At 44.1% G+C, this 27,787-nt stretch overlaps 1 protein-coding gene across 5 annotated transcripts in view; it reads right to left on the reverse strand.

Annotated features, from left to right (window-relative positions):
• Positions 1-110: 110 nt before the first annotated feature.
• Positions 111-27,787, reverse strand: part of ZFP90 (ZFP90 zinc finger protein) — a 78,318-nt gene continuing 50,641 nt past the window's right edge. Inside the window, exons 1-5 of one of the 5 annotated variants that reach the window (XM_044255855.1) lie at positions 25,664-25,822; positions 25,311-25,377; positions 8,068-8,194; positions 7,631-7,726; positions 111-3,914 (exon numbers count right to left, since the gene is read on the reverse strand). In XM_044255855.1, coding sequence (XP_044111790.1) covers positions 2,266-3,914; positions 7,631-7,726; positions 8,068-8,194; positions 25,311-25,377; positions 25,664-25,731 — 2,007 coding nt within the window. In that variant the 5' untranslated portion in view covers positions 25,732-25,822 and the 3' untranslated portion in view covers positions 111-2,265. The other 4 variants (XM_044255859.1, XM_044255857.1, XM_044255858.1 and 1 more) reach the window with 4 other exon arrangements.

Here is a 27,787-nt window from a genome sequence, read left to right on the forward strand (position 1 = left end):
TATTAACTCACCTGACCATGATGAGTTTAGCAGTTAATACCTCCTCCTGGATGCACCATACTTTAATCTTAGCCAAGTTCTGAAAACTGAAAAAGACAAACTGACATCCATTCAACTTAGAAGGCTATTTATTGAAATAATACAATGATGTTACAAGGATCCATTTCATGTTGCTTAGGAAGCTGGGTGTTCCTAAGTGCATGTGCCTGATTGCTGGAACTAGAAAATCCTCTGTTCAATCAACCACACATACCACGGACACTCTGGGCTCCTTCTCTGTCAATGCCGATGTGCTGAGATTCAGAGACTGGTTGGATCTAGGCCAAGTTCCACACAAAAGCCAGCGGTTTTCTTTGAGTCTTCTGGACCTAAGTCTTTACAAACTTCCAAAGAAGTAGGATAGCTCTCAACTAGGTTACAATTTATGTCATTCTTGCAAATAGTCCACTAGGGGAATCTCCAAATACTCAGCAGCAAATTATTCTTGATAAGCAAGATAGCCACAGGGTGGGGGGGGGCAGCAGGAGTCTGTATAGAATTACCCATTGTCAAACAATGTATCAGACAACACAGGGTCTTGACACTGTGTGTGTGAGCGTGTGTGTGTGTTAAGCATGGAACGTCACAAACCAGGTATTTTTGCATGGTTAAAGTCTTGGAAGGGCAGATTCCCATCTTGTTCCATTTGTGATGGACTCATTGGGCTAGACATCACACCTTTCAGCCCCCATGCATATTTTTCCTGCAAAGAATTAGGAAGAATATTTGGGAACTACCTCCTGTTGTCCAGGATGAGACAAGGATAATGGATCCTGCTACTTGGCATGCAAAGAAGGCAATAGGAAATGTTTACCATCAACATCACCCATATCATTCCTCTCCAGGATTCATCAGGGTGGGAAAATTTACTTGGGAATGGCTGTTATGTCAAAGGGGTCAAGGTCCACAGTTGCTTCCAAATTTATCTCCACTGTTGGCACCTTTAGGATAATCCACGGGAGGCATGAGAGAACACTGGGATTGGGTTGGGCTACTGATGCTGATCTCATGCCTTACTGATGGAACAGCAGCATAGAACTAAAGAAGTTGAATTTTTCATAATGAACTATTTCCTTGGCACACAAAATGGGTCATCACATCGGTTCTCAAAACTGATTTAAAGACAAGATTTTATGACAATGGGTAATTATATTTATACTTCTCCACAGTAAAATTAACTTGGGGAAATTTTTTCCTTTAGTTTTGTGCTGTTTTCCCATTGGTTTAATAATAGGAAGCTTGGGGCAGCGCTTTCTCATGGGAGTGTGATTAAAAAAACAAAACAAAACACAGTAAGAGGACTTAACTGGTCTATGAAGCTGACATATGATAGTGTAAAGTATAAATATTACACTTGGGAAAAGGAAAAAAAGTCACCGGCAGTTGAACTATTCACAGTTTTTGTTAACATTTTGGTATGTAAGCTTCCAACAAGCTGTTCTGAATATGTCTGTGACAAATCTGCCTCTGTATTTTGCTGCCTCTTATGCTTTTATGAATTCCTAGAGTATCCGAGTGCTCATTAGTTTATGCATCTGATTTATTTTAAAATTTACATAAAGCCCTCTGAATTCCCAAATACCTTTTCAGTGGCTAGACCATAGGGCCAAAGATCCAGGAGACCTGCTTTCTCCACCCAGCTTTGCCATTATAAGCTGTATCACACTGTGCAAACCACTTCACATCTTTGGCTTTTGGTTTCTTCATCTGTACAATGAAGTGGTTGGACCAGCTGATCTCATTCTTCGAATGTTGGGTTCCAGGAGGTGGAATTGGTTTCCATGGCGAATTTAATGTAAGAGCTGCAGTTGAATGCAGCTGTCAAGCAATTTTAAAAGTAAGTTTTGGTCATTACTGCAGGAGCTTTATTAAAAAAGGTTGTAAACACAGAGTTACAAGTCAAACTGTTCAAAGTTGATGATCTCCTGCATACATATATTCAAAAGCTTTATAAAGTCCAATACATAGGCATATCCTTTCCAATTGGTTATATATGATGTTTGTAATTGTTTTTACAAAAGTCTATAATCAGATTTGAGAATATGGTTTCTATTTATTAAAAAAAAAAACATTGTCACTAGCACAGAGCTCTCTTCACACACACACACACACACACACACACAGCCATCACATTCTCAAGCTTCCTCTCCAGTAAGAATCCTCAGATACTAAATAAGAACAATATTTTAGCTAAAATTTTCTGCACATTCCTTAATTTCAGGGCTTCTACAGTTTATTTCGTGCATGAATTCTCTGGTGTTTAGTTAGTGCTGAACTCCTACTGAAGTTTTTCCCACATTCCTTACAAGCATAGGGTTTTTCTCCAGTATGAATTCTCTGATGATCATGAAGATTGGTTTTCTTTCGAAAGGCTCGCCCACATTCATGACATTCATAGGGTTTTTCTCCAGTATGCGTTCTCTCATGCTGAATGAGGGATGAACTTTGACTGAAGGCTTTCCCACAGTCAATACATTCATAGGGTTTCTCTCCAGTGTGGGTTCTCTCATGCTGAGTAAGTGATGAGCGCCGACTGAAGGCTTCTCCACATTCGTTACATTCATAGGGTTTTTCTCCAGTATGAATTCTGTGATGCTCTATGAAGCTTGTACTCCTTTTGAAAGCTTTTCCACATACATTACACTGATAGGGTTTCTCTCCAGGATGAGAAACAGGTTGTTGACTAAAGTTCTGCTCACATTCATAGGGGTTCTGTCCGGAATGGATCCTCTGATGATCAGTAAAGTCAGTAATGAGGCTGAAGTCTTCCCCACAGTCATTACAATGATAGGATTTCATTTCAGCGACGGTGCTTTCATCTTGAGTAAGAGATGAGCTGTGCTTGAAATCTATGCTATAGTTATTGCTTTGGTAAGGTTTGCCTCTCTTATGAATCCTCATATGTTTATAAAGGGATGGACTCTGACCGAAAGCCCTCCCACATATGCTACATTCAAAAGGTTTCTCTCCCGTATGAGTCCTTTCATGCTGGACGAGGGAAGAACATCGACTAAAGGCTTTCCCACATTCCTTACACTGGAAGGGTTTCTCTCCACTATGTGTGACCTCATGCTGAGTGAGGGACGTGCCATGCCTAAAAGATCTCCCACATAAATTGCATCGATAGGGTTTCTCTCCAGTGTGAATTCTCTGGTGTTGAACAAGGGAGGAGCTGCGCTGGAAGGCTTTCCCACAGAGACTGCACTGGTAAGGCTTCTCTCCCGTGTGAGCATTCTCATGCTGACCAAGGGATGAGCTATGTCTGAAGGCCTTCCCACACACATTACATTCAAAGGGCTTCTCCCCAGTGTGAATTCTCTGATGCTCAGTAAGTTGTGTCTTCCAGAGGAAGGTTTTCCCACAGTCAGTACATTCATGGTGTTTCTTTCCAGGATAAATACCCTGATCTGTACCATTGGGGAAAGCTCCCTCTCCTTTATGAGTTTTCTCATGTTTAGTAAGCGATGATCTATGAATAAAGGCTTTTCTACATTTGTCACATTTATAAGGTTTCTTTTTCGCAAGGATGTTATTCTGATTAATTATATCTGAAGTATGTCCCAAATTGCTTCCAAGTGTATCACATTCATTAGGCCTTGAAGGAATGTTCAGTTGTGTAACCAGGACTGTGTTCAATCTAGAGTTTTCACCAAACTTATTTTGCTGGAAGTTTTCTTCAGGCGTGATTATTTTCTTCTGGTTGGATGCATCTGGCCCCAAGTACCTTTTCCAGTTTTCCTGGTGCCTCTCAAACTGGCTACCAACACCCCAAGTGCTTTGGAAAGTGGCATGTGAAAGGCCATCTGTGCTACGGGATCCTGTAGAGATGCTCTCTTGCAGATGTGATGGTTTGGCTTCAGGCCTGGTCTTCCAGTCTGAAAAAAAATCCGAAGTACAAAAGTCCCCTATTCCCTCCTGCTGAAACAGACTACTACAGCAGGAATGGGGAAATGAAAGAAATATAAACTATACATGATTCTGTTTCGCAATTAGTCCTATAGTTAGGAGAGAAGACCCACAATGAAGGAAAGGAAGAGAACGGAGAAGTGATAGTGCAGACCACCGAGCCAGAGGGTATGGTAAGTCTAGAATGAGGAAGCCCCTCAAGGAGGACTGGTTAGGAAGTAAGGGAATAAGTGAGCATGAGAAAGTTAAGCACAGACACAAATGGAATAAAACCATCGTCTGTCTTGCAAGATCCTGTATGTTCTTCATGCTTCCTGCCCATTTTACAAATCATCCCCAAATCTGTCTTCCTACTACAGCCAATTCACAATTTCTTTAAAGTCTCCTCTGAGGCTCCAAATCTTCAAATCCTATAGAGAAAATCCACAGCAATTGATGTAATGGATATCATCCTTTGACATACTTGGAGACCAACTGCTATACTTTAAAAGCTGAGATCAAGTCCTATTTTAGGAGGCAAATCATCATTGCCTTTTTAATTAGGGCTAAGGTTTTAGCCTATTAGAGTTCTGGTTCTACACTAATCACCTCTCTTGAGCAAAAAGGATTTTACTTAAGTCTAATAAATTGATCTCTAAACCCCTGTTTCAGGGTGTCCGGTGGCTCAGTTACTAAGTATCTGCCTTTGGCTCAGGTCATGATCCCAGGGTCCTGGGATCAAGTCCCACATCGGGCTCCTTGCTCAGTGGGGAGTCTGCTTTTTCCTCTACCTCTGCCCCTCCCCCTGCTTATGCTCGCTGGTGCTGTAAATAAATAAAATCTCAAAAAAACCAAAACCAAACCCCTATTTAACCTCAAAATACTAATACCAGACAATTAGTTTCTTTCTTTCTTTCTTTCTTTCTTTCTTTCTTTTTTAAGATTTTATTTATTTATCTGACAGAGAGAGACACAGCAAGAGAGGGAACACAATTAGAGGGACTGGGAGAGGGAGAAGCTGACTTCCTATCGATCAGGACTCTGGGATCATGATCTGAGCTGAGGGCAGCTGCCTAATGACTGAGCCACCCAGGAGCCTCTAAAAACGGTAACTTTTAAAAACTAAGGAGAAGGAGGGCTCTGAGGCGATGGACATGTTCTATGTTGAAATGAATTTGGGTTAGATGGGTGAGTGCGTTTGTCAAAATCAACTGGCTGGTCCTTAGAAGAGCCGCATATCTTACTGTGTGCATGTCTTTCTTGGAAAAAGCCCCATAAATGTTGAACTCTGGTTAATGATACACAGGAATATAGGAGTGAAATGTACTTGTGTTGGCAACTTAGTTGGAAATGCATCAAAAAGTATGACAGATTTCAAAAAAAGATTGATAGAAGGGATAGATGAATATGTGATAAAGCAAACGTAATAATATTTTAACAACTGTAGCATCTTGGTGGTAGGTATATGGTGTTCACTGTATAATTTTTTCAACTTCCTATACATTTGAAAATATTCATAAAATGTCAGGAGGGAAAAAAACAACAATCAAGGGACCCTAAGCCTCAAAATTCCTTATCCTGGAACAAGACTCAATTCTAATTTTCTAAATGACAGAAAATGCTTTGTATTTCTTCTAGAATACTTCTCAGAGGGATATTCAAGAAATGCTGACATGAATGAATGAATGAGAAAGTTCTCTCCCTAATCACATGAAAAAACAATCAAGTAATTCCTGACTGCTTTCTATGTGCTTTGTAATACTGAATACATAGGTATACAATAGACTCTTTCTCCAAGAGCCTGAAGTCTTAGAAATAAGAATCAATCTTTTGATAAAAAAGGAAAACCATCAGATGGTATACTTTTAAAATCTGAGCTTGGGCAGTAAAGATGATATAAATGGTATTTGTGCTCAGAGAAGGAAGAAATAAATACATAAATACATAGTAATTTCATGCATCGAATAGACACCTTGAACTTAAGGAACAGAAAGCTCTGGCTAGGTAGAGAGTATCACCTGACTAGGGAAACTGTACACTACTTACAGAAAACATTAAAAAGTTCAACCCAAGTGGAACTTGTTTTAGTGGGAACAGAAAGAGAATCCTGGAAGATATGATAGGGGCCCTGTAAGTCGAGGGGGAGTTTTATTTCCTGTAACGGGGTATAGGGAGTAACAGCAAGGTTTTGTCAGAGGTAAGTATGTTTATGAAGATAGAGCATTAAAATCCAATATGGTCCACCAAGTGATGAGTAGATAAACAAAAGGTGGTTTGTCCATACAATGGAATATTACTCAGCAATACAAAGTATGAAGGTACTAATACATGCTACAACATGAATGAACCCTGAAAATATTATGCTAAGTGAAAGAAGCCAGTCACAAAAGGCTACATATTATATTACTCCATTTACATAAAATATCCAGAAATGGTAATCCATTGATAGATAAAGATTAATGGGTGCAGGAGTTGGGGGGAATGGAGAGTGGCTGCTAATGGGTATGGGGCTTCTTTTGGGGTGTTGAAATGTTCTGTAGTTAGATAATGGTGATGGTTGCACAACTCAGTAAATATCTTAAACACCACGAAACTGTACACTTCAAGAAGGTGAATTTTATGGCATTTAAATTATATCTCAAAAAAGCTATGATTTTAAAAATCCAATATTGCTTATTAAAGAAAAGACTGATCAATTTCAACTGGGAATTGTAGTAATGTCCAAGTGGGGCCTAGTTTGAGAGGAAGTTAACCTGAACTGCAAGAAGTCTAAACTGACTGGGCTGTTTGTACTGAGGGATTAGAGATTCAGTGGTTTCTAATGGGCAAAGGGAGAAACAAGTAATGGGCAAGGTAGCAAAATGTGCTGGCTGGCGATGAAAGATGATTAATTTAGATTTTAGGTATTTAATTGCATGGGACTTCCACAAGGAAGGGTCCTACGAGAAGGGAAAAAAATGACCAGGGTACAAGTAAGGATTATTTCTAGGTCCAAAGTAGAGAAGAAAGCTCTGTAACTACCACCCTTGTTTGGTGGTAATACAGAAAGAAAAGGGGAGGAGGAGCATCTCCCTCTCACTTAGGGAGAAAACCAAGCAAAGTCAAAGACCTAAAGCTACAAAGTACTTATAAGCCCGGAGACCAGGAAAGGATGATACTCCAGGAACCGTGGAGAGGCAATGAAGCAAACTGGCATGAAAACAGGATGGAAGGAAGGTGGTAATCTTCTTCAGAGAGGTGTTGTAGGAGTGTGGTGAGGAAAAGAAGTCTGAAGGCAAGTTATGAAAAGATGGGAGAACCAAAGCCATGGGTACTGCCTACAAGTCTGGGGCCACCGACTGTAAAAGCAGAAAGACAAAACAAGAGGACATGAGAGTTCAATTAATGTCTCAATGAATAAGAAAATGGATTGCTAATCATGATGGGAGACGGAAGACACCAGAGGAGAAAATCCAGCAATCGGGTCACGGTATATGAATGGTATTCTGTGTAGGACAAAGGGGTTCATTTTCCTCTGAGACCTGCTAGCAGCAGGAACACCCTATCGGAGAAGGGAGACAGAGGTGTCATCCCGGAGATGGCTCTGTCTCCTCTGCAGGTCTAGGAGTTCCCAAGGCGCCAATATGAAGGTGCTCCCCGCTCTGCCCCGCCCCAGCTATGCCACTGAGTGCACGGATTCCTGCATGCCTCATTCCCCCTCATTTACCTGGACAGAAAGGTCTTTGGATTTCTCCCTCTGATATCCATGGCTCTTCTCCTTGTTCCAATTTGAAGATCACCTCTGGCTTGGAAACTTGATACCCTGCTCATGGGTAAATACACAAGATTTGGTTGTTTGTGCAAGTGGACAAAGACCCCTCCTACAAGTCAGTACTAGTCCTTGATCTTCAGGAACTCTGAAGGGAAAAAAAAGGTGCAACTTGAGGAGTCATGCAATCAAATGACCTACTTCCGGTTCTGCAAAAGAAAGAACTTTACCTAAAGAGCAGGCTCAGGGAACTATAAAGCTGAGTCCGAAAGAGAAGAAGAAGCTCTAATTGTGAGGCAACCCTGCTCATGGCCACCTGATCTACGAGCCCCACAATCTTAGCACCTCAGAAAGAAAAAACCTGCCAGTAGGCAAGATACTGACTCAGTCCTTACCAAGAGAAACCAGGTGGCTATAGTTCTCCAGCATCACATCCCTGTACAAGCGCCTCTGAGCAGGGTCCACGTGGTGCCATTCTTCCTGGGTGAAGTCCACAGCCACATCTTTGAATGTCACTGATTCCTGTAGGATCACATTCCTGTTCAACTAGGGATCCACACCACAGATGTTCCCATGGCAACACTGGGAACATACTTCAGGGCTATCAGAAACAGTGATCACACATTTGATATCCTGAGGGGGCAATGTTGGGTTAAATACACTAGCTGCTCACATAATTTTGTAAAGAATCCAGTACGGCAGGCAGGAATGTCATGAGGGGCAACATGTTCTGCAAGCCCATACCCCTACTTAGCTATTATGCTTTCTTGGAAAGCCAAGCCTTGTCACACAATCATCAATTCCTCACTGCCCATGCACTTTTGTTACCAAATCCAGATATAATGGGGGGGGGTGTAAAAATAATGGCGCTCCTTCACCCCTTTCACCAATTTCACTGTGCTCCCTAGAAATAAGCACTGTGAACAGTTTGGTACATACATGCAAGAGTCCCTACTCCATGTTTCATTCACACATACAGAGAGTCTTGTTTTGTGAAATACCTTACATATGGCTCTAAAACTTGTTTTTTGCATTTAACTATGTATTTTGGAGATCCTCCCATAGGAGTACAAATAATTCCACCATACCCCTTTGAATTGCCTCATAGTACTCCACAGACAACAGTACCATAACATATTCATCGCCTAAAACCAAGAGCACCCCACTGTCCTCCGGAGGAGATCCAGACATGCCCACCACTTACTGGACTCCGGCCAGGATGCCCTTGCTGATCCCTGAATACATCCAGCTTGTTCCTACCCTGGGGCTTTTATACTTGTCACTCCCTCTTCCCTAGGATCTCCACATGGCGGAAAACTAGTTTCTAGTTACTCAGTTCTCATCTTGAGCACACCCCTCAGGAAAGCTGCCCTAGCACCTCCCTCCAATTTACTCCCCATTGCACTATACCATGTTAATATTCCTCCAAACACAGGCACCTCTCACTGCCCGAATCCCTGCCACTTGAACTCAGGAACCAAACACATGCAGGTAAAAAGGACACCTGTACTTTCAACAATAATCTGAGATTAACTTGTTAACCTCTCTGCCCCCCCATCCCAGCCACCATGAGCTCCACAAGAAGAAGGACTTTATCTTTCTTAATCATTTATATGCCCAGCACAGAGTGGATGTTTAAGAAATGCTTGGTGAGGGGGCTGCGCTGAGCCTAGCTGGTTCAGTCGGTTTAGTGTCTGACTTCAGCTCATGTCATGATCCTGGGGTCCTGGGATCCAGCTTGACGTCAGGCTCCCTGATCAGCGGGGAGTCTGCTGCTCCCTTTCTAACCCACTCAGGCTCTATGACTCTCTCTCTCTCTCTTAAATAATAAAATCTTTAAAAAAAAATGGTTGAGTGAATAAACCAGGTGTCCCTGTTAGTGGACAATTAGTCAGTATTTTGCTCCTACAAACATTACCACAATAACTCCTTTTTGTAGATACAAATTGGAATTGTATTGGAATTGCTAGGTCAAGGTCTTCTCCCGATTCTTACCCCCTGCAATCACTTCTTCCTCACTGCTCACTGAAACGAGGCTGGCTAAGATCCCCATGCCTCTCCATCAGTTCCAGTACTTAAGGACTGAGTTTTGTCCTGTCTTACCAGGCCTTGTTAAGGCTATGAGATACCTGTCAACATGCCCTACCTGAAATATTTCCTTTGGTCCTGGTTGGATTTCGATCTCAAAATGTTTACAGTAAAATACGGTCAAGATAATTAGTGTGGAAAGGCACTGAGAGCAGAGCTGGGTTAACTGGAGCAGTAAGGGAAGGTTACATGGAAGTTTCACCTTATCTGGTGTCCCTCTCTCTCTCTGTGGGCTCCGCTAGAGCTCATCTGGAGCTACTTCAATTTCCTGCAGGGTATCATTCTCTCTCCACCTTCCCACTTCTCTTTCCTGTGCTAATTCCATTTCATACTTCAGGTCTTGGTTAACAGATCCTCAGTGAAGTCTTCGGATCCCCCTCTGGAGGGTCAATCCCTGTATTATGTGTTTTGGGTTTGTTTTTTCTGTTTGCTTGTTTGTTTGTTTGTTTGTTTGTTGGTATTATGTGTTTTAAGCCATTTTGTACACCTATGACTATTCGAATAAACCTAATAATCTATTTAATACTTGTTTTCCTAGTTAGATGCTGAGCATTTTATGAGGGCAGAGACTGTACCTTTTTTTCTTTAACTTGAAAACACAGTGTCCAGCAAGTATCTGATTCACACTGAACTCTGGTTTCCTGACAGAGATGTGAATTCTAGAGAAGACAGGAGAGGGCCCTCCTCCTGTTGAGAGAGGATCATGACCACATCCACATCCAACACTGGCTCCTCCATACCGTATTCTTGCTCAGCACTGTGGCTGTGTCCCTGCAGGAACAAAGAAGTGCTGGAATGTGGGAGATTTTTCCGACAGAAATCAGGGATCTGGACTGTGCCAGGGAAGATGGCAGGAGACATTCACTAGGTGCCTGGCTTTACCAGATGCACTGTGGCAGAAAGAAATACGCAACTGAAAAACACTGCAGTCCTTGAGTAGGTTCCAGTCTATTTTAAGATGTTTTATTCATTACAGCACAGTATGAGACAATTCGTAGTAAAGCGAGGTGCCACAGGCCTGCAGAGGACAGAAAATAAGGTTGGCTATGCGCTAGGCCTGAAGATGTAGTACCATTTGAATCGGAGAACAAAGTGGGAATCCAATCTGGGGACTACCAAGCTTGAAAAGAGAGGCTGGGCTTGGGATGGGCATGGCCAGCAGGGTAAAAGGGGTTGGATCGAGGCAGGCATTTTAAGTCAGGTTGTAAGAAATAACACTTTCTCCTCATTGCCTACTCTCTCCTGTAAACATACAGCCCCTTTGGTTGTCAGCCAACCTGGATTCCTTTGCCTAACTGGTCCCTCCAATCAACTTATTATTATTATTATTTTTAAATGTTTATTTATTTAAATAATCTCTATACCCAACGTAGAGCCTGAACTCACAACTCTGAGATCAAGAGTCACATGTTCCTCCAACAGAGTCAGTCAGGCATCTCTATTATTTTTAATTAATGATCTCTGCACCTATGCAGGGCTTGAACTCATAACCCTGAGATCGAGTCCTATTCTCTTCTCAGTGAGCCAGCAGAGGTGCCCCCAGTTTCCCTGTATTTAATACATGGGCTCCTGATTTTCTTCTGCTTCCCCAAACAGACTGCACTCATGGCAGGGAATGCTAACCAGTAAACAAATGTCTAGTTCAACAAATGTCATTTCTTGCCTCAACAGGGCAACTACTGGCTTCTGTTCAACTCTTGGTCCCACAACTCTTTCCTACCCACTCAGAAGAGTCAGTCTTCTAAAATGCAAACTTTTGATCATGTTACAAACCAGGCCACCATCACCTCTGACCTGGACTACTGCTACAACCTCCTAACTTCTCTCCTTCTCCACTTATGCCCTGCTCCGAGGTCTGTCTTCCATATATCAAACAGAGTGATCGTGTTAAAATCTGTCAGATCAGGGGCACCTGGGTGGCTCAGTGGGTTAAAGCCTCTGCCTTCAGCTCAGGTCATGATCCCAGGGTCCTGGGATGGAGCCCCGCATGGGGCTCTCTGCTCAGCGGGGAGCCTGCTTCCTCCTCTCTCTCTGCCAGCTTCTCTGCCTACTTGTGATCTCTGTCTGTTAAATAAATGAATAAAATCTTTAAAAAAAAAATCTGTCAGATCAATTCACTCCTTTGCTTAAAAATTGCCAACAGGATCTCAGTTCATTCCAAGTAAAAGCCAAAGTCCTCACAGTGGCCTACACATCCCCCTGCCACTCTGTCCCCTACTATGTCCCTGACTTCATCTTAAACCTCATCCCTGACCCACTGCTCTTCCTCCTTCAGATTCCTGGAACACACCAAGCATGTTTCTGCTCTGGAGCCTTTGTTTTGACCATTCTCTTGACTTGGAAGCTTCTTCCTGCAGATTTGCACGTGGCTCCCTATTCATTTGCTCCAGCTCTTTGTTCCAATGTCACCTCATCAGAGCAAACGTCCCTGACCACCCTGCATATAACAGCATCCCACCCTGCATTGTCGCTCTGGTTTCCTCTCCTTTTCATAGTCCTTCCCACCTAACATATATTTTCATTTGCTTATAGTATGCATTGCAGAGCACAATGTAAACGCCAGGAGAGCCTGACTATCACCTATTTTCTTCATGTCTGACTCTTCAGTGCCTAGAACAGACCTGCATAGTAGGTGTTCCAGAAATATTTAATAAATGCTTTTCTTTTTTTTTTTTTAAGATTTTCTATTTATTTATTTTTGCATGTATGCACAACAGAGAGAGCATGTGTGCGAAAGCAAGCATGAGAAGGGGCAAGCACGAGGGGCAGAGGGAGATGCAAACCTTACTCTAAGCAGGGAGCCCAATTCAGGACTCGATCCCAGGACCCTGGGATCATGACCTGATCTGAATACAGATGCTTACCCGACTGAGCCACCCAAGCACCCCAAAAATGTTTCTCTTTAGATTAAAAATTAGATTCCTTCATGTGACCTTCAGAGTCCTTCATAACCTGGTCCACACCTTACTTCCACAGCCTTACCTCTGGATTTTCCTAACTGTGGACACCATAATTCAGCCTGAAGAAGAGTTACAACTTGAAACTAAACACTCTCTTTTGTCTCTGTAAAAATGCTTGGCCTACCCTCTTCTGCCCAGGTAACATTAATTCTCTCAGCAAGACTCTGTAAAGTTTTCTCTTCTGGGGTTCCTCTCCTACCCCCATGTCTGGGCCAAGTGCCTCACACCTTCCACAACCCTCCTCCCTGGGCCCCCTCCAGCACGCTCATAAGACGTTACGTTATACTGTCTGTTACCTATTATTCATTGCGCTTCCAAAGGGTTAAGACCTTGTCTTAGGCACCTCTGAATCCCCAGAGGTCAGAATCAGTTTGGTACATAAAAGACAATCAAGAGCTTGTAATATTAAACAGGTAAAATGTACTGAGACCTCTGGTGTGAGCGAGCCACTCCGAGAGCTCAACTCGACAGCATTCACCCTCCTTCCAGAAATAAATGGACCTCATTATCAACCCCTTTTAAAAATTAAGGTTATCACGAAGTATCAAGTATTTTGCCTTTGTCATGTTAACATAAAAGGTCCAAAGAACTAGAAACAGCATATATAACATTGAGAAGACTCGATTTCCTGGGCCCATAAAAAGTGGCCCACTGATAACGTGCAATCCCTTGGGTGAATCACGGACCTCCTGGTCCAATCTTCTCATCTATAACATCTCTAGCTGGGTTCCCAGAGCTGAAAACCCAAGAGTTAAGAGCAGAAGGGTGAAAGGACACTTCGAGCTCTGCAGAACAACACTTGCAGATATAGAGATACCACCTCCCACTCCAACATGTGCCAACTGCAGAGCAGAAATCTGCTCAAATTCTAACTCAGGAAACTTTGTAACTTAGAAACTTACCAAAGCTGAAAACCAGAGAATGGTAGCTAGTAAGTAAAAACAATCACATTTATACAAACTACTCCAAGACCAAAGTTAGTTTCCCCAATTAGAACGCATTACATTTGCTAAGACACAGTGTAGGGTTTTCACTCAAGTACTGTGCTTTCTGATACCAGACCAGTAACAGCCTGGCAAGCTGGGCTAAGGGCATATCTAATCCTTTACACGCACACACGTACGTACACACACACACAGATGCCCCACTTAGGCTAAGGGCATGATCGTCCAGAGCATCTCACCTGGAAACCTGGACCTTATCCTTGTCTCATTTTTCCTTTATGCCCTGGAATCACCAAGAGCCTCAAAAAACATCTCCTACATATAGACCCTCCCTTTCATGTCTCAAATCCTGCTCAAAAACCTCCCCTGCCAATGATACCATTAAGCCAGGCAGTAACTTTCTAGATGCATGCTGATGTGGTAGCCACCAGAAACATGTCACAACTGAGCACCTGTAATGTGGCTAATTCAAACTCGGCTGTGTGGCAAGTATAAGTTACACACTGGGTTTCAAAATAGCACCAAAGTAAAGAAATAAATAAACTATCTCGTTAGTAACTTTAAAATACTGATTCATTTAGAAATATTTCAGTTATACTGGGTTAAATAATATGTATTACCAAAATTAATTTCACCCATCTCTTTCTACATTGTACCACTAGAAAATTTAAAATTATGTATGTAGTTTCCGTTGTTTTGGACCGTCCTAGATCTCCGCCTCACCCTGTGGATATACTTAGCACCCGCCTCAGTGCAAGGAGCCCAGGAAATGACTTAAAGGCTGGCAGAACAGACTCTCCACAGAGAAATGTAGAGAAGAGGCCACAACGAAGAGAGTAGGAAGGGTGAAGCCTGGTGAGGAGCCAAACTGATCTGTGGGACTGTTTGCAGGAGGGCGGAACAATGTGGGCACAGAGAAAGAAAAGAAGCAGATCCCCACCCCAGGCACCCCAGGCACATGGGACTGCACTGGCAAGATGAATCCCTGTAACATTCAGCTTTCAAAATCAGAGGGGCCTAACTTTGAACGTTCTTATAATAAGTGGGGCTTAACATATGGGAATTTAATAAAGTTTTTTGTATGATTTTATTTGTTTCAGAGAAAGAGCAGGGGAGTAGAGCAAAAGACAGCATGAGCTGGGGGAGGGGCGGGGGAGATGGAGAAATGGGACTCCCTGCTGATCAGGGAGCCAGCTGCTCAGCTCAATCTCAGGACCCTGAGACCATCACCTGAGCAGGAGGCAGACACCCAACTGACTGAGCTACCTGGTACCCCATGCAACTTAGAAAAAAAAAAAAAAGTCACCGGGTTCAGCTCTCAAAGAGCCAGACAGAGTGATAGGAAACTGAGTCCCGGCCTTTATAGAGACAGCACAAGGCGCCTGGGTGGTTCAGTGGGTTAAGCCTCTGCCTTCAACTCAGGTCATGATTTCAGGGTCCTGGGATTGAGTCCCGCATTGGGCTCTCTGCTTGGCAGGGAGCCTACTTCCTCCTCTCTCCCTGCCTGCCTCTCTGCCTCCTTGTGATCTCTGTCAAATAAATAGATAAAAATCTAAAAAAAAAAAAAAGGCACAACAAACAGCCCCAGAAAAATAATACCACGGAAGGTGCAATTTGAAAAAGACCTGGGGTACAGGGATAAGAGATTTATTTACTAATCTCAGACCATATGCTGGAGGGGCAGGAATCTCTGGGAGACTTCTCTAAGAACAAAAGAGCTGGCAGGTGCCATTTCCCTCCCCCACTCCCCACCCTGAATACATGGGCACCTTTGGGAACCCCTGCAGTGTGAACGCTCTCCACCCAGCTTGCTCACAGTACACCCAGCCCCAGTGCTCTTCTGTGGACTCACCCTACATCCCAGCCTAAGCAGGAGCTTTCCCAGGAGGCTGCAGGTCCTGCCCCACACCAGACCATTAAGGGCCTTACAGGCACCGTGTGCCCCAACCCTTGCGTTCTCTTGCAGACCTGCCCCCTCCAATACACCCTTGGCCAGAGTTCGTCCAAAGCAGTGCCACAAGCCTGGCAGTAAGCAAAAAAAAAAAAAAAAAAAATTAGTATATGTACAAAAAAAACCACCCAAAAACAGTCAAGGGAGTCACAAAATGAATGGCTATAAACTGTGACACCATATACCTAAAATGTTGGCAGGGAGAAGAGTAAAGGATGGGTTCAAACTCTGGAGACCATCAACTTAATACGGACTGCTATATGCATAAGATTCTATATACAAACCTAACGGTAACCACAAGCCAAAAACCAGTAACAGACATGCCAAAAAAAAAAAAAAGGAAGAAGAAGAAGAAAAGAGAGAGAGAGTGGAATCCAAGTATATCACTAAAGAAAGCCAGGAGAGAGAGAAAAGAGCAAAAAGAAGGAAAAGAACTACAAAAGCAACCATAAAACAAGTAACAAAAAGGCAGTAAGTACATACCTATCAATAATTACTTTGAACACAAATGGACAAAACACTCCAGTCAAAAGACACAAAAGACAAAACACTCCAGTCAAAAGGTGACAGAATGGAGAAAAAAATAAGACCCATCTATATCTTGCCTAAGAGAGACTCACGCCAGACCTAAAGACATGCAGATTTAAAGTGGAAAGATAGGCAAGCATTTATTATGCAAATGGAAGTGAAAAGAAAGCAGGAGTAGCATTACTTATATTGAACAAAACAGACTTTAAAACAAAGACTTTAGGGATGCTTGGGTGGCTCAGTCGGTTGAGAGTCTGCCTTTGGCTCAAGTCATGATCCTGGGCTCTTGGAATGGAGTCTGGCATCTGGTTCCCTGCTCAGCCGGGTTCCCTCTCCCTCTGTCATTCCCCTTGCTTGCGCTCACTTTCTCTCTGTCAAATAAGTAAATAAAAATCTTTTAAAAACATGAAAAACAGGAGCGCCTGGGTGGCTCAGTGGATTAAAGCCTCTGCCTTCGGCTCAGTTCATGGTCCCAAGGTCCTGGGATCAAGCCCCGCATCAGGCTCTCTGCTCAGCGGGAAGCCTGCTTCCCCCTTTCTCTCTGCCTGCCGTTCCACCTACTTGTGATCTCTCTCTCTGTGTCAAATAAATAAATAAAATCTGAAAAAAAAAACATGAAAAACAAAACAAAACAAAAACTGTAACAAGAGACAAAGAAGGGCACTATATAATCATAAAGGAGATAATGCAACAAGATATAACAATCATAAATATTCATGCACCCAACATGGGAGCCACCAAAATACAAAAAGCAGCTCATAAAAAACATAAAGAAAGTCTTCAAGAGTAATACAATAATAGCAGAGGACTTTAATACTCCACTTAAATCAATGGATAGATCGTCCAAACAGAAAATCAAGTAGGAAACAGTGGCTTCAAATGACACATTGGACCAGATGGAGCCAACAGATACATTCAGAACATTCCATCCTAAAACAGCAGAATACACTTTCTTTTCAAGTGCACATGGAACATTCTCCAGAAGAGTTCATATGACAGGCCACAAAACAAGTCTGAAGAAATTCAAAAAGAATGAAGGCATACCATGCATCTTTTTCAACCACAATGCTATGAAACCACAAGAAAAAAATCTGGAAGAAACACAAACATGTGGAGGTTAAATAACATGCTACTAAATGGTGAATGGGTCAACCAAGAAATCAAAGAGGAAATAAAAAAATACATCGAGACAAATGAAAACACAGCAGTCCAAAATCTTTGGAATACAGCAAAAGTGGTTCTAAAGGGACTTTATAGGGATACAGCCTTACAGCTTTCTCTCCAAATTTGCCCCCTTTTCTCACCAATTTTGGACTCCTTGCCCTTACTACAGCATTCGCTTTTGAGGCTCTTTGTCTTTGTACATCTTATCTGACCACCATGTACTTTCTTCCCTCAGCATTATAGGAAAAATTCCTACTCCCCTTTCTAGAACCAGTCCAATGGTCTCTTCCCTTCTGAAGCTTTTCCAGATCCCTCATCTCCCTGCCTTCCCCTTCATCATTTGGTCCACATCTCCATTTCAGAATAGTAGCTGTTTGGTGTTTTTTTTTGTTTGTTTTTTAAGTATATATGTTTTGTTTTGTTTTTTTAAGATTTTGTTTATTTTTTTAAAGTAATCTTTATCTCTAACTTGGGCTTGAACTCACAACCCTAAAACCAAGACATGAATGTTCTACCGACTGAGCCAGCCAGGTGCCCCTACAACTGTAGCTTTTTGGTCATGTTTTACTCCTTCAACATCTTCTCAAACTCTTTTTCCAAAAATTAAGCACAGTGGAACTGTCTAGAATCAGCAGAGCAACTTAGAAAACTTGCCATGCATGGAGGGCCCTGACAAACAACTTTTAAAAACTCCTCAGGTGATTCATTATAAAAGAGCAACAGGTAACATTCAGTGAACACTCACCACAGGCCACGCACCGAGCTCAGTCATTTATGTACACCCTCTCACTAAATTTCCTCAATGAAGCCCTACTGACGTCACAAAGGAAGCATGCATCTTTGCCCGACTACTTATAAAATATGACCCTAGTTAAGAACCACTGCCTGGCATAGAGAAGGTATTCCAAAAATGTCTGCTGGATGAATGAATATAGAGTCTGGATCACTCTTTTTGTTTTTTTAAGATTTTATTTGAGAGGCAAAGAGCACAAGCAGGGGGAGCGGCAGGCAGAGGGAGAGGGAGAAGCAGGCTCCCCAAAGAGAGGGGAGCCCAATGAGGGCTCCATCCCAGGACTCTGGGATCCTGTCCTGAGCCAAAGGCAGATGCCCAACTGACTAAGCCACCTAGGCACCCATTCTGGGTCATTCCTACTGAAGGAAAATGAGGAATCATTTTTAGAATCATAAATCATAAATAAATAAATAAATAAATAATATTTTTGTTAAATAAAAAGCAGGGGCAAACACAAAAATGATGATGTTGAGAACCAAATTCAAAAGCTGGTTCCTCTTAAGTACTAGATAAACAGAAAAACCTCTGGCATATCTTGTATATAAAAGAAACAACTGGGGGCTCCTGGGTGGCTCAGTGGATTAAGCCTCTGCCTTCCACTCCGGTCATGATCTTGGGGTCCTGCGATCAAGACCTGCATCGGGCTCTCTGCCAGGCGGGGAGCCTGCTTCCCCTGCCCGCCCCCGCCTCCCTCTCTGCCTAGTTGTGGTCTTTGTCAAATAAACAAATAAAATCTTTAAAAAAAAGAAAAAAGAAAAAGAAAAACAACTTGGGTCCCTGGCTGGCTTAGTCAGTGTAGTGTTTGGCTCTTGATCTCGGGGCTCTGAGTTGGAGCCCCACAATGGGTGTAGAGATTACTTAAAAATAAAAATCTTAGGGCGCCTGGGTGGCTCAGTGGGTTAAGCCGCTGCCTTCGGCTCAGGTCATGATCTCGGGGTCCTGAGATCGAGTCCCGCATCGGGCTCTCTGCTCAGCAGGGAGCCTGCTTCCCTCTCTCTCTCTCTCTGCCTGCCTCTCTGTCTACTTGTGATCTCTGTCTGTCAAATAAACAAGTAAAATCTTTAAAAAAAAATAAAATAAAAATCTTAAAAAAAAAACAAAACAAAACAAATGACTTTAAAGGGAATAAACAAACCAGTAAAATACACACCAGGTGTTAAGAAATGTGAAAACTCTTAATGAAATGGGTAATTTTAAAATCTTAAATCACTAATGTTGATGCAAAAAAGTAAAAACCTTAATAATTGAGGACAAAATCAACTGTTCCCAAATCATCCCAGCAGAGCAGGGACTCTGCTTCTCCTTCTCCCTCTGCTACACAAACCCCCTTCATGCTCTGTCTCAAACGAATGAATAAAATCTGAAAAACAAAAGTGTTTAAAAAAAAAACAGAAGTTGGGGCTCAGTCAGTTAAGTGTCTGCCTTCAGCTCAGGTCATGATCCCAGGGTCTTGGGATAGAGCCCCACATTGGGCTCCCTGCTCAGCAGGAAGCCTGCTCCTCCCTCTTTCTCTCCCCCTGCTTGTGTTTCCTCTCTTGCTGTCTCTCTCTCTGTGTCAAATAAATAAATAATCCTAAAAAAAAAAAAAAAAGAAAAAGAAAACTCCACATAAAAGTTATATGAAATTTAAAATGTTGAAGGGAAAAACATGTACAGAGAGAAATGAAGGAAATTCATCACAACAAATAAAGAGGTACTAAACAAAGATCACAAATGACTTTTTTGTACTAAAAAAATCTGTATTATATATATATGCTCACATGCTTTGATTAGATAGATAGATAAATATTTAAAGATTTTATTCATTTGTTTGAGAGAGAGCAGAGGGAGGGGTAGCGGGGAGAGAGAGAGAGAGAGAATCTTGACCAGACTCTGAGCTCCGTGGAGCCCAACACATGAGGCTCGATCTCATGACCCTGAGATTGTGACCTGAGTCAAAATCAAGAGTCAGATGCTTAGGGCGCCTGGGTGGCTCAGTGGGTTAAGCCGCTGCCTTCGGCTCAGGTCATGATCTCAGGGTCCTGGGATCGAGTCCCGCATCGGGCTCTCTGCTCAGCAGGGAGCCTGCTTCCTCCTCCTCTCTCTCTCTCTGCCTGCCTCTCTGCCTACTTGTGATCTTTCTCTGTCAAATAAATAAATAAAAATCTTTAATAAAAAAAAAAAAAAAAGAGTCAGATGCTTAAACAACTGAGCCACCCAGGTACCCCTGATAAGATATACAAGACATAGAAAAGAGAGGGAAAAAATAAAATATTTTTTTTTTTTTAGTAAAAAGTTATCTTCTCTATTTTAATTTTTAAATTAAAACAATTTTTAAAAATCTTCTCTACTTTTTTTCAGCACTTTAAAAAAATTTTTTTAGCATAGCAGTATTCATTATTTAAAATATTTTTTGAAATAGGTCTTAGAAGAACAGGTTTTGACATCCTAACATTGTCTTTTTTTTTTTAAAGATTTTATTTATTTATTTGTCAGAGAGAGAGGGAGAGAGAGCGAGAACAGGGAGACAGAGAGGCAGGCAGAGGCAGAGGGAGAAGCAGGCTCCCTGCCGAGCAAGGAGCCCGATGTGGGACTCGATCCCAGAACGCCGGGATCATGACCTGAGCCGAAGGCAGCTGCTTAACCAACTGAGCCACCCAGGCGTCCCTGACATCCTAACATTGTCTTAAAGATAAAATTTCTTGGGGAGCCTTGGTGGCTCAACTGGTTAAGTGTCTGACTGTTGATTTCAGCTCAGGCCCCAATCTCAGGGTTATGAGAGGCAGCCCTACGTCAGGCTCTATGCTCAGCGTGGAGTCTGCTTGAGATTCTCTCTCTCCCTCTGCCCCTCTCCCGCTCGCAATCTTTCTCTAAATAAATAAAATATTAAAAAAAAAAACGACAAAGGGTGGCTGCATGGCTCCATTGGTTAAGCATCTGTCTTTGGCTCAGGTCATGATCTCAGGGTCTTGGTATCAAGCCCCCACGTGGGGCTTCCTGTTCAGCAATAGGCCTGTTTCTCCCGCTCCCTCAGCTGTCCCCTTTGCTTGTGCTCTCTCACTCTCTCGTTCTCTCAAAAAAATCTTTTTTTTTTTTAGATTTTATTTATTTACTTGACAGACAGAGATCACAAGTGGGAAGAGAGGCAGGCAGAGAGAAAGGAGGGGAAGCAGGTTCCCCACTGAGCAGGGAGCCCGATGCGGGGCTCGATCCCAGGACTCTGGGATCATGATCTGAGCTGAAGGCAGAGGCTTTAACCCTCTGAGCCACCCAGGCGCCCCTCAAAAAAATCTTTTAAAAAGCTAAAAATAAAAATTTTAAAAAGGACCAAATTCCTTAAAAGGGTTCAGTGAAAGTTATACTGTTTCGCACAATTATTTTATCAGAAAATTAGGGTCACTGTTACCAGAAAAACATAGTTTTTGCTAGTTTAGTAGAAAATACACAAAGTACGGAATTACTGCTGGGGTTAAGTGGTTAGGAATGTTTGCTACTTTGATACCCGCTTACAGAGCGTGTACTTTGGAGAAAGAGATGAAAGCAGACAAACGGCCCTGCCCTAAAGGAGCTAGCTGAAAGCTTAGTACAGACACGGATGGGTAAACACACAACTCCTTAGGACATAAAAAACAGCACTATGACTGCTGTGCACAGGTGCTGTGCGAACTCACAAAAGGGGAAAGTGTGTCTGGGCTGAGGCCTGAAGCCCGGCTCCAGGCAGCTCTGGAGGAGGCTAAGAAAGGGGACCTCTGGACATAGGGACCTGGAACATTCCCTGACCTGGTTCAGCAAGTGGCTTGGCGGCCCCTGGGGGTCCAGGAGCATCCTGTCTGAGTCCGCGTGACCCGAGACAGCTTTGGCTGAGCCTGTTCATCCTGATGAGCCTAACCATGGAGCTCTTGGGATCTGGAGTCCATGGAGACCAAGTCCTGGTCCCTTTCTACTTCCTCCCCTTCAAGGTAAACCTGAAATCCATATGCAACTTTTTCCTTCTAAAACTTTCCCCATTTCTTACTGTTCTGGTGTTTTCACCTTTTTTTATTCCTAACTAAAAACATAGTGCATATAATGAAGAGAAAGATACCCAATGTTTACACACAGTTACTAAGGATCCTATAGATCCTAAGGATTTTCAGGGTATAACCCCCTCTGCTGCTGTTCCCCTCCATTTTGGAGTCCCTTCAGATGTTTGCTCGCCAAATGCCAGTGGAAGGTCCCACCCCTCAAACACCTCTTCATGAGAGCTCTGACTTTGAAACTCTTGCTCCAAATTTTGTCATTCACGGCAATATTTAAAACCAAGAAAAAGTCATCTTAGTTTCCTGCTCAACAGTGACTCAAGCTACACCAACCACCCGCAGTTCCCTGAACACATGACGCACACATCCTGCTGTTTGGGGCACTCTTCGCCAGCCCTGTGCCCCACAGACTCCCTTGCCTCCTGCCACTCCACCCAGAGGCCCCCATCTCAGTAAGAATAAGGCTTACCTTTACCTCTTTATTTAAGCTGCACCCTTATCACAATCTACCCCCACCATCTCCCTTACTTTTCTCTACCTTCTTCTCCCCTCTGGTACAGTCAGCTTCTAGGATATTATAAAAGTTACTTACTGCATTTTTCTGTCTCCTCCTTCTAGGACGTAAGCCCCACAAAATCAGAGATTATAAACGTTGTTCACTAATATATCCCAACCACTTAGAAAAGTGTCTTAGCACATCACAGGGGTTCAATGGCTATCAGCCGAATGAATAGATAAATGAATGAATGAATGGGTTACCCCAGCCGCAAAGAAAAACGTCCAAACTCCCTTCTATTCTCGTTTCCCCACTGCCTGTGGCCCATACCCACTGTCACACACAACAACAGTTTCACGATCACGCCCTTCATCTTCTTGCCTCCCAACGTCCCTGATGCACCAAATCCATCAGCTCTATCTCCACCCCCTTCATTTTCACTTGCTGGACTCTGCTTCTATGCAGAAGTGGCATCTCCGCTGACTGTTTCCCACAGGCAGAATTTCCACGCTCCTCTCTGTACGCACAGCAGCCTCTGGACCTCAGAAACACCACTGTCCTGTGCTATATACTTCTGCAGGAGAAGGAGAAGTACCTCCAGGAGAAGCAGTCACTCGATTACTCATCTCTTGCATTCCCTGGAGGGCCAAGCTCAGAGAAAAGGAACCTCGACAAAGGGAAATTTCTGACCAAAAAACCCCCTTTGTGGATTCAGATGTTGTCTTTCCACCAGGGTCATTACCTGCAGCCTGGATGAGGTAATCCAAGGGGACTGACAGGCCATCCCAAGAGAATATAACTGAACTAGAGTACTTGGGCAACAAAGTTTTGAAAGTGTAGTTTAAAGCAGTCCCTAACAGTCACTGCTCAGAACACAAATCCACTTTCACCATTAAAAAGGAAACCCCTGGGGCGCCTGGGTGGCTCAGTCATTAAGCGCCTGCCCTCAGCACAGGTCATGATCCCAGGGTCCTGGGATGGAGACCCGCATCCGGCTCCCTGCTCAGCGGGAAGCCTGCTTCTCCCTTTTCCACTGCCCTTGCTTGTGTTCCCTCTCTGTGTCTGTCAAATAAATAAATGAAATCTTAAAAAAAAAAAAAAAAAAAAAGGCAACCCCTGGGGCACCAGAGTGGCTCAGTCAGTTAAGCATCTGCCTGCAGCTCACAGCTTGATACCAGGGTCCTCAGATGGAGCCCCGCCCCAAATCAGGCTCCCTGCTCAGCCACTCCCCCTACTTGTACGCATTCTATCAAATAAATAAAATCTTAAAAAATAAATAAAAGAAGAAGGGAAAAAAAAAAGGCAACCCCTAATGAAAGGATCATCATGCACATGAGATGTTAAGTGTGTTAAGCAGTCCTAATTCTCACAGCCTGCTGAGGAAGCACTTTATATGGAACTGCACTGATGACCAGTGATTTATTTGCTCTGGTTCATGTCAAACCAAACAAATATCTTGTTCTAGAATTGTTACTTGTTTTACTCCTTAAGGCTCACCTTTATAAAACAAAAACACACAACAAGAAGTAAAATATATAAAGGCATTATATGTTTAATTTACTATAAACTGTTTTATTTATTTTTTTTAAAGATTTATTTATTTTAGAGAAAGAGCGCCCATGCATGCGAACAGGAAGGGGGCAGAGGGAAAGGAAGAGACAGAATCTCAGTCTTTCCGATGAGCATAGACTCATGACCCTGATTGAGATCATGACCTGAGCTGAAATCAAAAGTCCCATGCTTAAACACCTAAGCCACCCAGCTGCTGCTAATTTACCATAAACTGCTTTTTATATGATATTACTAATCAGTATTTTTATCTGGATTAAGTAATCTCTGTACCCAACGTGGGGCTCAGACTCACAATCCGGAGTTCAAAAGTAACATTCTCAATCAACTGTGCCAGGCAGGCGCCCCTGGATTGATTCTGATAGTCTCACACACTTAGCAACTGGAGTTTGTAATTTTTCCTTAATTCTAAAGAGTGTGTGGGTTAAAATACCATCTGAACCTTGTTATATTTTCACACATACTCTAGGTAAATCAGTGCATAACCTCAGAGTTGTGATGCTTCTAGAAAATGCCTCCTCTCTCACAAGAATACATGAGTTAAAAAAACAGCTTCATATTAACGAAGCTGCAGGCTGGACATGTGGGGGTATACACTATTATATCTTTGTTAAGGTAAAAAACAAGAAAAGCTATGGGACAGGTCCTTCCTGTTCCGTATGTTTTCTTTTTCCCTCCTGGCCCATCTCCAGCCTCTTTCAAGGCAAATCCTGGCCAAGCTTCTTCAGCTCCTACCGTCTTTTTATGGCCCCTGGGTCAAAGGCTGGGGCTGCTCTCTCCTTCCCTAACAGTTAACTTCCTCCTCTATAGTTTTCTATACTGTCACCCTCCCCTCTCCATTCCCTGACATAGTTCAAGGAACTGGACTGGCACTCAGGACCCTCAACAGTGACACATTCACTCTTAACTCTTCCCGCAGAACCGCACCGCCCGGGTTGCCCCTCCCCACAGTGCGGCCCCTGTTTTGGGATGCCCACTCTCCTCAGCTCTGGATATCCTGGGTTTCGCAGGGCTGGGAGGCTCTGAGGGAATGACCAAGCTAGGAAAGGCTGTCTCCCAGGCGCAAAACAATGACTGCTCTCTAAACACGCCCCGGGGGGCCTGGCTGGTAGGGACGCCCTGGGGAAGTGAGGAACCCGCTGCTCACCTGGGGCGCGGCCGTCGGAGGCCTCGGGGCCATTCCTGCCTCGCTGGGGCCGGCTCCCAGACTGGGGCTGGGAAGAGAGGACAGGGCCCACTCACCCGGCTGCAACCGCCGACCCCTCCCCGCCGCGCCGGGCCCGCCTCCGTCCCTCAGCCACTTCTCCCGGAGAGGCTTGGGAAGCTACGCGGACTGCCCCTAGGCCTGTCGTTTCCCGGATACCAAATTAAAGGCTCTCGGCATCCTGGACACTGTCCTCTGGCCACGCCCAGTCCCACCCGCAGGATGGTGGGCGCGGCCGGGCGGATACAAGCCAAACCCGTGGGAGGTGCCGCCTTGACCCGCGCACTCGGAATTACCGCCTCCTGCGGACTCCGGATTTCGCGACGTCGGGCCCACCCGGGGCTGGGGCCAGCTCCTCCTGCATCCACTGCAGGTTCAGTCCTCTCCAATTCTGATGTGCGGAGGGACGGCCCAAAGCGGCCTTAGCCGCACAGCGGCCGGACAATGGCCGCAGCGGCGGGGCAGAGCCGGAAGTGCGCCTGCGCACGCGGAGCCTCAGTCCCGCAACTCCGAGGCGGTGGAGAACTACACTTCCCAGAGGCCCCCGCGTGTGGGTCCCGCTTGGGAGGTCGCTGCGCCACACCCGGGGAGCTGCGGTGGGGTGTGTGGTGTGTCTTGGATACTCGTAAGTTCATTTATTCCAGTCATAGTCACTGAACACCTCTTCTGTGCTAGGGGCAAGTTGCTAGGGGCCGGATTCAGCGGCAGATGGGAAAGGAAAGACCCTACATTCGGGGAGCTAGTGTGCACTGCTGTGGACGAGGCCAACAATAAAAACGTAAACCTATCAGCAAGATATGTTTCACATACTGACTTCAGCTATAGGAATAGGACAGTGAAGGGTGATGATCATCACAAGATGCTATTTCCGTTGCCTCCCCTATGCCACGTTCACCTCTGGGTCACTACTGAGTGTTTGGACACTGATTCCCCAGACCACGCCTACTACGACTAAGAAACTCGAGTCACTTATTACTTCAAGTGAATAAGAGAATCTTTTCCTGCTGTCCCAGAATTGGTAATCGGGACTCAGCTGAGGATTTAGATCTTTCACATTCTAAAGAAAGACAAAGCATTTGGGGCTAGACACTCTCAGGTATTACAAAACGGGAGCCGAGTGCTGAATTTGCCCTGTTGCTACTAACTGTTGCCCCGACACCACCCCTCTTTCGCAGGCTCTATAAGGAAACTAAAATGGTGAATGAAAAGATTACCTCAGAATGGCAAGTCCTCCACCTGGGGGGGGAGTTGCAGGGTTCTACCACCACTCCCAAAGATGAATGTGAGAAAGAAAATTCTCAAACACTGAAAACACCCAGGGAAAAAGGAGGGGGGGGTTTACATAATTATCCCCAATGCCTTCCAGAGAAAGGGAAAGGGAATTAGAGAACAGGCTGTGTGTAAGGAGAGCAGCCTGAATTCTCATTGTGTAGTAAGTGGAAACGCAGGAAAACAGCTGCGCTTTAGCTCCTGGTGGGTGAAGGGTGCAGCTCACAACATTATGAGGCTGTGGAATTAACGGGGTGTGAGAATGAACTGAGAAAGTTGGAAGAGGCTGAAGCAAAGCCTGATCTCCCAAGTCAGGGTATCAGTGGGTTTCCTTTAAGGAACTCACAAATGCACTTACGTTTCTGCTGGTGCGGCTAAGCAACTTTAATGCCGGATGGAATAGTTTTTAAAACCTTTTAAAATACACTGATGCACTGGAAAATTGGTAAGGAATATACAGAGGGCAAAAACGAGGCAAAAATGACAACCTAAGAGCTGTAGGTGGAGCCCTGAAAGCCAGCTTTCACCTGGAAGACTTTTGCCAAATGAGGCAAAGTTGCGTTTTGTTTTTCATGGCCCCCTTCTTTCCGTTCAGGGAACGCATTTTGGCCCCCGAGGGCACCGAGAGGGGGGCAGCAGTCTCCCCTCCGGAGAAGTAGTGCCCTACCTGGCCATCTCTGCTGCTGAAGGTCAGGTATCCAGGTCCGCCGATGTCATCTGGCCACAGGGCGAAGACAGCTGAGAGGCCAGTTTCTCCGAGGCCAGTCCACATCTGGGGGTTGATGGCTACGCCGCCGGTGTGGGGCTAACCAGCCTCGCAGCAATCAAGAGCCACATTCTTGGGCGCCTGGGTGGCTCAGTGGGTTAAGCCGCTGCCTTCGGCTCAGGTCGTGATCTCAGGGTCCTGGGATCGAGTCCCGCATCGGGCTCTCTGCTCAGCAGGGGCCTGCTTCCCTTCCCCTCTCTCTGCCTACTTCTCTGCCTACTGTGATCTCTCTCTGTCAAATAAATAAATAAAATCTTAAAAAAAAAAAAAGCGCCACATTCTTCTCCGTGCCCTCCTGTCTCCATATCAACTACTTCTGTGTCTGCTCTGGACTTGGGAATACTGCTGCTGAAAAGACCATCTCACACGTCCAGTTGAGGTCCTG

Source organism: Neovison vison, chromosome 7 (genome assembly GCF_020171115.1).
Source record: "Neovison vison isolate M4711 chromosome 7, ASM_NN_V1, whole genome shotgun sequence".
In the NCBI taxonomy this organism is placed as follows: Eukaryota; Metazoa; Chordata; class Mammalia; order Carnivora; family Mustelidae; genus Neogale; species Neogale vison.